This window comes from Orycteropus afer, unplaced genomic scaffold, assembly GCF_000298275.1.
Source record: "Orycteropus afer afer isolate SDZICR_OR568_19922 unplaced genomic scaffold, OryAfe1.0 scaffold00139, whole genome shotgun sequence".
NCBI classification, from domain to species: Eukaryota; Metazoa; Chordata; class Mammalia; order Tubulidentata; family Orycteropodidae; genus Orycteropus; species Orycteropus afer.
Window position 1 is genome coordinate 651,609 of NW_006921726.1, and position 14,750 is coordinate 666,358.

At 41.6% G+C, this 14,750-nt stretch overlaps 1 protein-coding gene across 1 annotated transcript in view; it reads left to right on the forward strand.

Annotated features, from left to right (window-relative positions):
* The first annotated feature begins 456 nt into the window (after window positions 1–456).
* SPECC1 (sperm antigen with calponin homology and coiled-coil domains 1) overlaps window positions 457–14,750 on the forward strand; it is a 449,155-nt gene continuing 434,861 nt past the window's right edge. The window contains exon 1 of the mRNA XM_042781619.1: window positions 457–603. Coding sequence (XP_042637553.1) covers window positions 457–603 — 147 coding nt within the window. The remainder of the gene's footprint in view (window positions 604–14,750) is intronic.

Below are 14,750 nucleotides of genomic sequence, written 5' to 3' on the forward strand. Positions count from 1 at the left end.
TTTCAATAGCTCAATAAAAACTTGTTACAGAATTGTAAAAGTTGACCTTTATACAAAAGTATCATTTTAGGAATAAAACATTCTATTTCCAGTCAACTCATACGACCTAATTCTGTGTAATGGGAGCTCTGGTAGCATAGTGCCTAAGGCATGTGACTGCTAAAAAAGAAGACTGGCAGTTCAAACCCACCAGCCATTCCTCGGAAGGAAGATTGGACAATCTACTTCTGTAGAGATACCACCTTGGAAACCCAAGGAGGTGTCACTATGAGTTGGATCCGACTTGACGGCAGTGAGTAAGGTTTTGGTTTTGGTTTTGGAATTTTCTGTAGTAGCAATGGTGAGTGTGGTGTATAGGACAAAGTTGTATGATGATGCCACTCAGCAGTTTCAATTTATAATAACATATTTTTCTTTTCTGATCTTCTGTAGAAAGATAGATCCCCTGGAGTAAATATGCGGAGTTCAGCCAAACCCTGGAGCCCACTTGTCAAAGCTGGGAGCCATGGAACTGACCGTGTACGGCCCCTCCCAGCATCTGCTTCCTGCATGAAGAGTTCTAAATCTTCAACCTCTCTGGCTTTTGAGTCCCGGCTGAGCAAGGTATGGATCAAAACATACAGGTTAGGGTGGTTGGGCCATCATATGGTGCCAGGGTTGGGAAGACTGAAGAGAGCAGTAAGCAAATCTAGTGGCTTTCTGAGGAAGAAAAGGAGGCTTCCAATAGGACTTAAGAACAAGCATACCTCGACCTAAAGAAATGGAAAAAGGGGGCTGTAGAAGAGATACTTCAGAGTAGAAAAAGAAAATCTGATGAATATTTAACAAATCCAGTCCTCAGCCTTGGATTCAGAGTCCCTGGGAGGTGCAAATGGCTAAAGTACTCAGTTACTGAAAGGTTGGAGGTTTGAGTTCACCCAGAAGCACTTTGGAAGATAGACCTGGTGATCTACTTCTGAAAAATCAGCCATTGAAAACCCTATAGAGAAACAATCCAATCTCTGTCAATGGATGAACAAAATGTGGTCTATACATACAGTGGAATAGTAATCAGAAATGAAGTCCTGAGACATGCTACAACATGGATGAACCTTGAAAACATTATGCTGATTGAAATAAGTCAGTCGAAAAATGACAGATATTATATGATCTCACTTACATGAAATAACAATAATAGGCAAAGACCACAGTGCTTGCCAGAGGCAGAAGGAAGGGGCTAAGAAGGAGTCACCATTTGGGAAGGAGTGAGTTTATGTTTCTGGTGATAAGAAATTTGGCAATAATTATGGGTTATGATTGCACTACATGATTAATGTAATTGATAATCACTAAATTATACACCTAAAAATGTTTAATTGGCAAAAGTTGTATTGCATATAGTTTTACAAGAATAGAAAGGGAGAAAACCCTATAGAGTACAGTTCTCCTTTGACACTAATGGGGTAACTATGAGTCAAAATTGACTCAATGGCAGCAGGTTTGATTTTTGAATTGGCTTGGAATTATGGGGACACTCCTGTCAGAGCTTTGCCCCAACAGTCCACTGTGTGGTGGTCAGGTTCACTAGTGATCTTCACATCTCTGAAATCCAGTCATCAATTTTCCATGCTCATCTTACTTTAGCAACATAGCACTGTTGGTTACTTTCTCCTTCCTCTGGGAATGATTTCTTCTCTGTTTTTCTTCTCTCTCACTGGCAGCATCCTTGCAGTCTCCTCTTCTTATTCCTCCCCATCTCCTCAGTTTCTAACACTGGCTAGGCCTGGGGCTCAGTCATAGGTCTTCATTTCTTTTCTAGCTACACTCATTCTCTGGGTCAGTGGTTTGTACTATATATTACCTGATGCCTCCTTTACTGCCCTAAGGAGAAATTCAGAGGCAGTATAACCTACCAAAAAAAAAAAAAAAACTAACCCCAAACTCACTGCTGTCGAGTCAATTTGACTCATAGCGACCCCCCCCCCTTGGGTTTCTGAGGCAGTATCACTACAGAAGTAGATTGCCCCATCTTCCTTCCGAGGAGTGGCTGGTGGGTTTGAACCACCAGCCTTCTGGTTAGCAGTCGAATGCCTTAGGCACTGTGCCACCAGAGTATAACCTACTTACCCATAATTTAGGGAGTCAGTATTAATCCAGTGGTAGAATTCTTTTCATGCAGGAGACCTGGGTTTGAGTCCTAACTAATAACACCTCATGAACAACTACCATTCTTCTGTCAGTGGAGGCTTATGTGTTGCTATGTTGCTGAACAGGTTTCAGTACAACTTCTTTAAGAGTAAAATGGAATAGAAAGAAAGGCCTGGTGATCTACTTCCAAAAATAAGCCAATGAAAACCTTATGGATCACAATGGTTTCATCTGCAACTGATCATGGGGATGGCACAGGACTGGGCAGCATTTTGTTCCACTGTGTGTGGGGTTGCCATGAGTCAGGGGCAGACTTGACAGCAGATAGCAAGAAAAACAACACATAATTTAAAAATACTCAGAATGATCAAGGCAAAGAAAGACACTGGGAGGAGCAAAGAGTTAAAGGCCACTGAAGTAAATACTATTGTATGCACAATCTTACAATAACGATAATAACACTAGGAGCTCTGGTAGCATAGTGCCTAAGGCACTTGACTGCTAACCAGAAGGCTGACGGTTCAAACCCACCAGCCACTCCTTGGAAGGAAGGTTGGGCAATCCTACTTCCGTAATGATACTGCCTCAGAAACCCAAGGAGGGGTCGCTATGAGTCGGGGCCGACTTGATGGCAAATAACAACAACAACAACATGAGGGGATAAATATAGACATGCAGTCTGTACAGAAGTGGGAACGCAAATGGATTTACACTCAAAATATATCCGTAAATATAGTAGTGCATACAGGGGCAAAGTTTTCATAACTTCTTGTCATGATCAAACACTTTGAAGGAAGGAGATGCTGGGCCTGGGGGCTTAGGACCATAGTGTCATAAAAAGGGACATCAAGGTAAATTGTTATGTGGTATAACATAATCCACAAAGACAAATGTTCTACATCCTCCTTTGGTGAGTAGCAACTGGGATCTTAAAAGCTTGTGAGCAGCCATCTAAGGTGCAACTATTGGTCTCTTCTTATCTGAGCAAAGAAGAGTGAAGAAAATCAAAGATGCATGGAAACAATTAATCCAAAGGACTAATGAGCCATGCAAATTCCAGTTTTCATGACTCTGAGACAAGAAGAATGAGATGGTGCCTGGCTACCACTGCTAACCACTCTGAAAGGGATCACGTGGTAGTTAAGGTTGTGTGTCAACTTGGCTAACTTGGCTGAGCAGTGGTTTTGAGTAGATTGGCAGCTGGATGTAGTTTTTCCCCATGATGAGTTCGTAACCACCTCCATGGTATAATCTGCTATAGGCAGCTGAGTAGCTGTAGGGGAGTTACCTTCGTGGTATGGCCTGCTTCCAGTATATATGGAAAACCTTTGGGGAAGTACTCTAGCTATTGGTATGTTTGGATCCTGTGTCTAGTTGAGTGTTTATCTCCAGTTCCTAGACTTGAACCAGAAGCCTACTGTGTTGCCTGCTGATTTTGGGATTGTGCCATTTCACCTGCTGATCTTGGGTTCACCAGCTTCAGCAGCTGGTAGCTGGGTGAGTCAGAAGACTTCAGCTCCTTTTGCTCCTGGAACAAAAGAAAGCTGAAGCCCAAGGTCAAGTGGCCTATATACTTAGCTCTTAGAACTGGCACTCCTATCCTCCTAAAGTATTATTATAAAATAATAAAGTCCTGTTTGTTGAAGCCATCCACTTGTGGTATTTATGTTATAGAAGCATTAGAGAACTAAGACAGATCACAAAAGGAGATCCTGGATAGAGTGGGAGAAATTGTGGAACAAAATTCAAAATCATAAAGAAAAGACTAGGCTTACTGGTCTGATAGAGACTGGTGGAACCCCTGAGACTGTGGCCCTTAGACACCCTTCAGGCCTATAACTACATTCACTCCCATGACTCAACTTTCCACCAAACAATAGATATGCCTATAAGGTGAACAATAACACCAGGGAGGTATGCATTCCTTAGAACAACCAACCATACAAGATCTAAAGGGCAGCATTTGCCCAGGGATAAAACTTAGAAGGAAAGAAGGATGAACAGAAATGGTTAACACAGGGAGAAGTCAGAATAGTGCTGTTGTGTTGTGGGGATTACAATCAATGTCATGAATCAAAATGTGTATAAATTGTTGAATGCCAAACCAATTCGCTATGTAAACTTTGACCCAAATCACAATTTAAAAAAAAAAATAAGAAAAAAAATCAATATACTGGCCTATATTATAATATGAAGGGAGAATAGTTTATAATTAAACAGTCCCATTTCCATATATAAATACACGTGCATAACTGCACTAAAAGGCCTGAGATGCTCCTTAGAGCACCATGAATGTGACAGCCACACACAAACTGCTGCAGGGTTTCATGTTGATGACTGAGATCTGTGAAGGATGCTGCTAAGTGAGTGACATGATTGTTTAATAATGGTGAATACTCTTGTTAAAGTCTGGAAAAAATATTGAAAAAAAGTCTTGTTTTATTTTGATATTTGTGTTTTTAGAATGTCTAGAGCTCTGGTAGCATAGTGGCTAAGACACTTGACTGCTAACCAGAAGGCTGGCCGTTCAAACCCACCAGCGACTCCTCGGAAGGAAGATGGGGCAATCTACTTCCATAGTGATACTGCCTCGGAAACCCAAGGAGGGGTCGCTATGAGTTGGGTCTGACTCGACAGCACAAAACAACAACAACAAGTGCATATTAAAACTGTGCAAGAAACATTGTTTTATACGTAAAAATGAAGGGAGACTTTAGGCTCAGATAATAAAAAGGTGTTCCACCTATGTGAATGTCTGCAGAATATGGGGGGATATGCAGGATGTGGGACAGTTCTTTGTGCAAAATTGTCACATGCATTGCAGGACATCTAGATTTCCTGTCCTTCCACCTATTAAATACCTCCAATCATGGCAACATTTGAAAATGCTCCCACAAATTTCCAACATGCTCCCTGGGGTACAGCACTGTCTCATTGAGAACAATTGTTCTAGGTGGTGGTGTCTGTCCTTACGTCTTTTAATTCTGTCTTTTAATATTGTACATGAATGACTTCCAAATTTGCCTCTTTGGCCAGGAACTCTCTAGATTTGTAAATCAACTACCTGTATAACATCACCCGTTAAATGTCTTAAATGTAATGTCAGTTGTAACTTATCCAAAACTAAATCTTGATTCCTCCCCTACACTTTCCCCCACCTCCCTGCTTCTCCTGAATCTCCCTTTTGTAGTAAATAGCTCTGTCCTTTTTGTTGTCAAGGCAGAGCCTGGGCATCATCTTGAACCCTTTTATCTTCTCACATCCCTAGTTCATTAGCAACATTGCTGTCACTCCTTCCTTACAAACATCTGTCAAATCCAACCAATTCCCACTACCTCCCCTGTGAGTGCTAGGGTCAGGTTACCATGCTTCCTTGCACTGGCTTCCTAAACAATCTCCCTGCTTTGAGTCTTTGCAGCCAACAATTTGCTTTCAACAGAACCAGAGTGGTCCTTTGAAAACATGTCATATCACTTCTGTGCTTAAAACCTTCTGGTGATTCTCCCCATTCATGCAGAATGAGAAGCAAAGTCACCAATGCGTGCCAAGACATGACTTCATCACCTTGTACTCTTCCCTGGCTCCCTCCTCTCTGCCCTGACGTGCTTGGCACATTCCTGCTGCAATGTGTGCATTTGCTGCTTCCTATACCTGAAGTCTGCCCCTGCTCCAATTCCTGTACATCTGCCTTTTCACTTCCTTTAAGTCTAAGCTCATATGTCATCTTAGAGAGGTCTTTCCTGTTGACTTTCACATACCCTCCTTACCAGCTGTTTTCCTTCTCAACACTTATACCATCAGGCACACCTGCTTATTGTCTATTTTCCCATGACTGGAAGGTAAACTCCATGATGACAGGAACACTTTTAAAAATTTGTTCCGCAACTCTGCCCCTGTTGTTATTTGGCATTGAGTCTGCTCCAACTCATGGTGACCTTATATATAACAGAGTAAAATGTTGCCTAATTCTGTGCCATCATCATGATCTTTGATATGTTTGAGGCCATTGTTTTGGTTATGGTGTCAGTCCATTTCATTGAAGGTTTCCTGCATAAGCCAGAGTTTCCAAAATAAGCAATCAAAGTCTCACCATCCTCACTTCCAGTTGTATTTCTCCTAAAACACATTTGTCTTCTGGCAATCTATAGTATATTCAGTATTCTTTGCCAACGCCACAGTTCAAATGCATCTATTCTTCTGTTTTCTTTCTTCATTTTTGAGTTTTCACATGTTTATGAGACAACTGGAAAGAGCGTGGCTTGAGTCAAACACACCTTAGTCATCAAAATGCCATTTGTTTTAGAACTTAAAGAATTGTTTTGCAGCAGATTTGCTCCATGCAGTATGACTAACTACTGTCCTCACTTCTTCAAAAAGTGCCTGCTACATAGTAAAACATAAACAAAATCCAGTTGCCGTTGAGTTGACTCCAACCGATGGCAACACCATGTGTTTCAGAGTAAAAGAGTACTCTGTAGGGGTTTCAATGACTGATTTTCTAGAAACACTATATTTTTATGCAAATAACACACACTTTATACATTTTAGCATACCATGCAACCCCCCATATATATTCTTCTTAAGCACACTATACCAATATTTTTTACATGTTATGATTTAAATTATATATATTTTTTCTATCCAATGGATTTAATGTAAAGTCTTTGTCTTTGTGACATGGAGATTTGGTTCCCAGCAGAAGACGCTCACCAGCCTACCCTTAAGTTTCTAAAGAAGCCCCTTTCCTGACAAAATTCCTTCCCTGCTCTGCAAACTCCTTTCTCCAAAATGCAGGAAGAAACATTTTTCCATGAAATCAGGCTGTTTTTAATAGCCACCCAAGAGATGAAGTACTTAGGAGCAAATCTAACCAGACATACAAAAGACCTGTACAAAGTAAACTATAAAACACTCCTATAAGAAACTGAGACCTACATAAAGGGAAGAATATTCCATGCTCATGGATAGGAAGACAACATTGTAAAAACTACAGTTCTACAAAATACTACAGAGATAATGCAATCCATATCCAGATTCCATCATCATTCTTTAAAGAGATGGAAAAATTAATTACCAACTTCATATACAAAGGAAAGATACCCCAGATAAGCAAAACACTACTGAAGAAGAACAACTTGGCACCTGTACAGATCTTCAGTGAGTAGTATCTGTACAGATCTCTTCAGTGGGTGACTCCAGTCCCCTAGTTCCTGAGTGGCGACCTCACCCCCTTGGCCTGGTGGGCCCATTTCTCTCCCTCTTGGGCATGGCAGCTCTACCCCTACACTCTTGGGCAGCAGCTATGACTCCATCCCACTGGCTCACATGAACAAGCAGCCCCACACTCCAGAACCAAGTTGGTGAAGGTCTGGCTCTTTGAAACCTAGAGGGCTGTGATGGTTCCACCCCCAAAGTTCATGGTCCTACCCTTTGAGGCTGAGGCAGCCCTACTTCCCATTTCCTTGGTCTCTCAGCTTCTGCCAGTTAATGCCCGAGAGCAGCCCACTCTGCCAGGAATCTTCCTGCCCAAAAGACAATTAGCTTTCTTGCTCCATGGGCTGGCCAACCTGCTACTCCATCTCATGCCGGCCTCTTCTACCAATTAATGCCCAAAGGCAACCCACTCCACCAGTGGCACCCAGCTTTCTCCTCCGTGGGCTGGTAAGTCTGTTGCTGTTTATTGCTAGTCTCTGGGCTCTGCTACTACCGTCTCTCATGCTGGTCTCTCGACTTTGGTCCAGCCATCTCTCATGCCAGTCTCATGGCTCTGCTTCTGCCATCTCTCATGCTGCATACCAGGGTCTCTCTGCCAGGGTCTCAGGTCAAAGTCGCACTCCACTCCTGTTTTCACATTTTAGGTATCTGTCAGAGCAGCACCCCACTCTCTCAATACCATATTCTGTTCTGGTTACCTAGTGCCACTCTGACAGAAATATATACCACAAATGGGATGCCCTTAACAAACAGGAGTTTATTCTCTTACAGTTCAGGAGACTAGAAATCCAAGGTCAAAGTGCCAGGCTCTAGGGGCTGGGTGAAAGCCCCTGAACCTTGGGGTTCAGCTCTGCCTCCTGTTCCTGGAGCTAGAGGCTTTTCTTCACTCAAACAGCTGCTGGCTGCTGAGACTGACAAGCCCAAGGTTGACAAGTGAAAAGGCACAGTCCTGGTGTTACCAAACCACACAGCAGGCCATTAATTCAAGTCTATTGAAAGTCCCAAGGTTGGCAGAGCATGGAAGGCTGCTGAACAATGACATGGCCACATGCAGGGTTCAAGCTTGCCATAAGCTGGAGACCATTCCCAAAGCTGTTTCTTATATACAGGAAGCAGACCACATATGCAAAGGCGGCTACTCAGCTGCTCACAGTAGATTCCATCATGGAGTTGATTACCAGTCTCATCATGGGGAATACTATATCCAGCTGACCCAGCCACTCAACCAGGCCTAGCCAAGTTGACACACAAACTAAACCACCACACCTGTGTTCACTGCAACATTATTCACAATAGCAGAAAGATGGAAACAACTTAAGTGCCCATCAGCAGATGAATGGATAAACGAACACACAGTGGAATACTACACAATGTTGAAGAATAATGATGAATTTGTGAAACACCTCATAACATGGATGAACCTAGAGGACATTATACTAAGTGAAATTAGTCAATCACAAAAAGACAATTATTTTATGAGGCCACTACTGTAAAAAGTCCAGAAAACGTTTACACACGGGAAGAATCATTCTTTGAAAGTTACCTGGGCTGGAAGGGGTAGGGAGGGTAAATCATCAACTATAGGGTAGATATATAGTAACTTAGGTGAAGGGAAAGGCAATATACAATAAGAGGAAGGTCAGCACAAAGTTATCAAGGCAGAAGACACAGGGAGGAGCACAAGAGTTAAAGGCAGCAAGGGTGAATACTATTACATACACAATCCTGCAATAAGTATAATCTATGAGTGGAAACATTGATAGGCACTCAATCTAAACAGGTGGGGAGGCAAATGGGACTACATCCACTACTATATATAGGCTTAACAGAGGATATCTCTACCTATGTAGAGATATGTGCTGCAAATATAGCCATGAATGTAGTAGAGCATACAGGGGCAAAGTTATGAAAACTTCTTAGCTATGACCAAACACCTTGAGGAAATGAGTCACTGGACATGGAGGCTCAGGACCATAGTCTTGGGAGACACTATGTCAATTGGTATGACATAGTCCACAAAGACAATGTGCTACATCCTACAGTGGTGGTCTTAAAAGTTTTTGTGTGGCCATCTAAGGTGCAACTATTGTTCTTTCCCTGGAACTACACTGCTTTCAGGCCTGACCATGAACTGCCCAGAGCAAATGCTCAGTTTTAATTGTTTATTTTCTGATTATTGGTGTACTTCCAAATAAGGACAGCTCTGGTAGCATAGTGCCTAAGGCACTTGATTGCTAACCAGAAGGCTGGCAGTTCAAACCCACCAGCCACTCCTCGGAAGGAAGGCTGGGCAATCTACTTCCATAGTGCTACTGCCTCAGAAACCCAAAGAGGGCTCACTAAGAGTTGGATCCGACTTGATGGCAGTGAGACAGACAGATAGATAATGAGCATCCTACTTGATTTGCTTTCTAAATAAATAAATGTTGGATGGATAGAAAAGTTTTACCTGGTCAAAAAACTGAAACAACTCCACCACGAGTGGAACTAAATACCCCTCTAAATGCTATCCTGAGCTGTGGGGGCAGTGAAAGAACAGGGCAGAGAATAGAACCCTAGAAAGGTCGATGTTACTGTCAATCTGTCTCTCATGTTATAGTAGCAAAGCACAAGAAGAAAAGGTACCCGGCATGCTTATAAGGCCCATTTGTATTAGTCAGGACTCTCCTGGTTGCAAATGACAAAACACTGACTTTAACAAGCTTGGGCAGAAAAGAAAGAGATTGAAAGGATCCTGAGGTTCCTATGTCACTGTGGGAAGGACAAGGGTGCAAGACTGGACTCCAGAGTAGCTGGGACCTGGGACTTGAACACTGCCAGGACTTGTCTGTCTTTCATTTCTCTTCGCTCTGCTCCTCTGCTTCCCATCTCCTGCTGATGTCTGCTTCCCTTTAGCATGTGATATGAGACATGGCTGCAGCATGCCCATGCCTCTCACAACCCTTGGAAGACCCAACCTCTCGTTTGCTTACTTACTGTATGTGATTTTTTAAAAAATCAAATAACAATCAAGACACTTGGAAAGGCCTCTGCTTGGCAAGGCTTGAATCATGCGTTGACTCTGGACCGATTGGCTATGGTTACAGGGTCAAAAGCAATGGTGGGCAGCCTGAGTCAGGGCCTCTTGGAGGATTAGCTGTGACTGGGGAAGGCAGGAGTCCCTGTGTGGTGCAACAGTTAATGCATTCTGTTGCTAACCAAAAGGTTGAAAGTTCAAGTCTACCCACAGGTGCCTCAGAAGAAAGTTCTGGAGATCTCTTTCCAAAACATCAGCCCATTGAAACCCTAAGGAGCAGTTTTACTCTGACACACATGGGTTCACCACCATGAGTTGGAGTTGACTTGATGACAAATAACAATATAGTCTAGGCATGTTCTAGGAATGACTCTTGGGGACCCAGTCAGTCTTATGCAATCATTTTTGGAAATTGTTCTAAGCCAGCACTGTCCAGTATGGTGGCCCCTGGCTGCATGTGGCTGTTAAATCCTTAAAATTTGAGTAGTCAAAATTGAGTTGTGCTATAAGTATAAACTATATACCAGATTTTGAAGAATTAAGACACAGAAAAGAATGTAAGACATCTCATTAATATATTTTATATTGCTTACATGTTGAAATGATAATATTTTGGATATACTGATAACCTAAATGATAATAAAATGGATAAACAATGTATAAATTATATATATGGCTCATATTATAATACAAATTTAAAATTACATATATGACTCATATTTCTATTGGCAGTGCTGTTCTAAACTGTTGATTCCCAAAGTGTGATTCATGGGCCAGCAGGATCAACATCACTTGGGAACTTGTTAGAAAGACAAATTCTCAGGCCCAACCCCGGACTTGTTAGCTACAGTGGAATTGGCCTCTCACCATGGTAACCCCTTGCACAATGGACAGAAATCTTACTCAGTACTGCATCATCCCTATGATTGGTTATTTCCTATCAGACCATTGTGATCTATAGGGTTTTCATTGGCTGATTTTCAGATCACCAGGCCTTTCTTCCTAGTCTGTCTTAGTTGACGCTCCACTGAAATCTGTTCCACATCATGGCAATGCGTAAGCTTGCACAAACAGAAAAATGGAGGCTTCACACAAGGTGCACTGGCCTTGAATAAAACCCAGGTATTCCATATGGGAGACAAATTTTGCCAGTAAACTACCAATGCCCCCACATCCTAGACCTAGGGAATCAGAAACTTTTGGTGGGGAGTAGGAGAGGGCGGACAGTAATGTGCCTTTTAACAACCCCTCTGTGTGATTCAGATGCATGTTCTAGTTTGAGAACCACTGCTCCATGTTTGATGTTTGCTACCATCAAAGATTGGATTATGTTATATGTGGTGATTTTAGAGCTTTGAATTTTTCCCCCATCTTTGTGGAGTTGAGAGGAATTTCTTAGTTACCTTAATCTGTGAACTATTTAATTGTTTTTCTTTTTGTAAGCTTTCATATATGCAGGTGCTCAGAAGATTAAATATCTATGAAACCATTGGTGAAACTTATTATTAAGCATATCAAAGCAGCACTGAAGTGCACACATACATAGGGATCTTCTGTAATCAACCAAAAATCACAAATGATGCTAAATCCACTTCAGTGACCAGGAAACAAAGCCAAAAATGCAGCCATGAATAGAGAAAGAACAAGAATGAGTAACTTAGACTAGTGACTTTCCATTTTTGATGTTGAATCCCAGAAAAAAAAAAAAAAAAAGTGATACAGTAAGAGTAGTGTCAGCTGTTTACTTTAGAGACAGGTAGGATTGATTTTTAGTCTTTTATGTGCTGCCTCCTGGGAAAGCTTCTAAGTAGTAAGTCTTTTTCAAAAGGAATGAATACCTTGTGAATGGTGTAGGGGATATGAAGTACTCCCTTCAAAGTCTTTGATGCTACCCAATCTCTCCACTCCATGGGTTGAGGAGATGGCACGTTATTGGCTTTGTTTTATCATCTCCCATTATTTTTGTTGTTAGTTGCCATTGAGTCAGCTCTGACTCCTGGTGACCTTATGTATAATAAAACTAAATGTTGCCCTGTCTTGCACCATCATCACGTCCTTGCATCATCTTTGAATCCATTGTTGTGGCTATTGTGTCATTACATCTCATTGAAGATTTCCCTCATTTTTGTTGGCCCTCTATTTCACCAAATATGATATCCTTTTCTAGTGATTGGTCTCTCCTGATGACATGTCCAAAGTAAGCATGTTGACGTCTCATCATCCTTACTTCTAAGGAACATTCTGATTGTTTATTCTAAGACTTGATTTGTTTGTTCTTTTGGCAGTCCATGTATATTAAGTATTCTCTGCCAACACCACAGTTTTAATTCTTTTTCTGTCTTCCTTTTTCATTATTCAACTTTTTCATGCACATGAGGCAGTTAAAAAGACCATGGTTTGGGTCAGACACACCCTATGGGTGATAGCCCATAGCAAATCTTATTTATCCTGTTGCCTGATAAAGACAGTATCAGAGCTATCTATAATAGAGTGATATCTTCAAGTCAAAGAAGAGGCAAAGTAAAAAACAAAACAAAAAAGAGGTAGAGTTAAGTTGGGTATGACTGGCAAAATGGAACTCAGAAATGGGTTTTAGAGCTAGCATTGTATGTACAACTAAAATGATGATATTTAAAAGAACATCTATCATTTGTGAGCATGTGTGATGTTCTAAAGAGTTTTATATACTTGATTTTCAGTTCCCACAAAACCAGGTAAAGCATGTTATCTCTAGCTCTTTCTGGTGCATTATAGGCAGGCATACTATAGAGTTTTACTGATGTTGTTATTGAATGAATTTATCAGAAGAATAACCTAAAGTCCAGAGAGGTTAATGTTTAATGTTCTTCTGTGCCCTTAGGAACCTTCATTGTAGTGCCTTAATCTTTTCCTAATGCACTCTCTTTTCATTCTTGCCTTAACTTGAATTTAGCCTTTACCAGATAACAATATAGATGAAGAAACCAAAGTCCAGAAAGGTGAAATGATTTGCCCATAGTCACACTGATAGTAACTAGTGCAGCCAAGATTCAAACCCAAGCACTCTGGATTAGAGCCCAGGGCCTTGGTCACTAGACTGTGTAACCTTGCTAACATGGTCATCCTACCAACCTTGTTCTTTACTCTTGCTCCTGTGAGGTATGGGGGTGGAGAATGTCCTAGATCCCAATTGAAAAGGCTCACATTGTTCCTCAACCCTTTGGTGTTGTGGAAATATTATAGGCCTTGGAAACACAGCCTCAGTTTAAATTCCAGCTCTGCCTCTCCCATATAGTCTTGAGCAAGTTATGTAATACATTTTTTCATGTATAACATCAAAGAGTTGTGGTTTGGATGAGATAAAAAGGACCTAAAAGAACCTACAAGGGCCTACCACACACTGAGCCCTCATAATCCATTTTCTTCCATTTACCTCTGCTCTTAATTCTATGCTGGAACTTCAAAATAGGCTTATCTTCCCCATCTTCAAATAAAAAACTCAACTTTTTCTTAATCCTGCCACTTCTTAAGGGATCTCTCTACTCATACATCCTCCCAGACCTTGCTGCCTCCACTTGCCCCTAGCCAGTCCCTTCTATGCCTTGCTTAAGAGGGGTTCTCTCTAACATAAAGACAAAGCATTTGACTCAAAACACATTGGTGCCCGGCTAGTCACTGGGCCTGGGGGCTCAGGACCATAGTCTTGGGAACATCAAGGTCAGTTGGCAAAACAGTCCAGGAAAACAATGTTCTACATCCTACTTTGATACGTAGCAACTGGGGTATTAAAAGATTGCAGGTGGACATCTAAGGTGCAATTAGTCTTTCCCCATCCAGAGAAGAGTGAAGAAAATCAAAGACAACTGGAAATAATTAGGCCAAAGGACTAAGGGACCACACGAACCTCAGCATCCATGACTCCGAGACCAGAAGAACTAGATGGTGCCTGGCTACCCCTACCCAGTGCTCTGAAAGGGATATTAGAAGGGCCTTAACAGAGTGGGAGAAAGATGTGGAACAAAACTCAATCCTAGAAAAAAAACAGGCTTACTAGTCAAATAGAAACTGGTGGAACCCCTGAGACTATGGTCTTTGGTGACAAGCTCAGAACTGGAACTGAACTTATTCCTGTAGCTCGATTTTCAGTAAAACAACACACAGGTCTGTAAGGTGAACAGTAACTCTAGGAAGGTGCACACTCCTTAGAGCCATCAACCATCTGAGATCAAAAGGGCAGCATTTGCCGAAGGACAAAGTTCAGAAGGTTAAAAGGGTTAGGAGAGAATGGGGAATGAAAATAAGAAACAGAGAGGAAGTGGGAAGAGTTGATGTTATATTACAGTGATTGCAATCAATGGCATGAAATAAAATGTAGAAAAAATTTAAAAAAACTACATTGGTGCCCCCTGTTGTC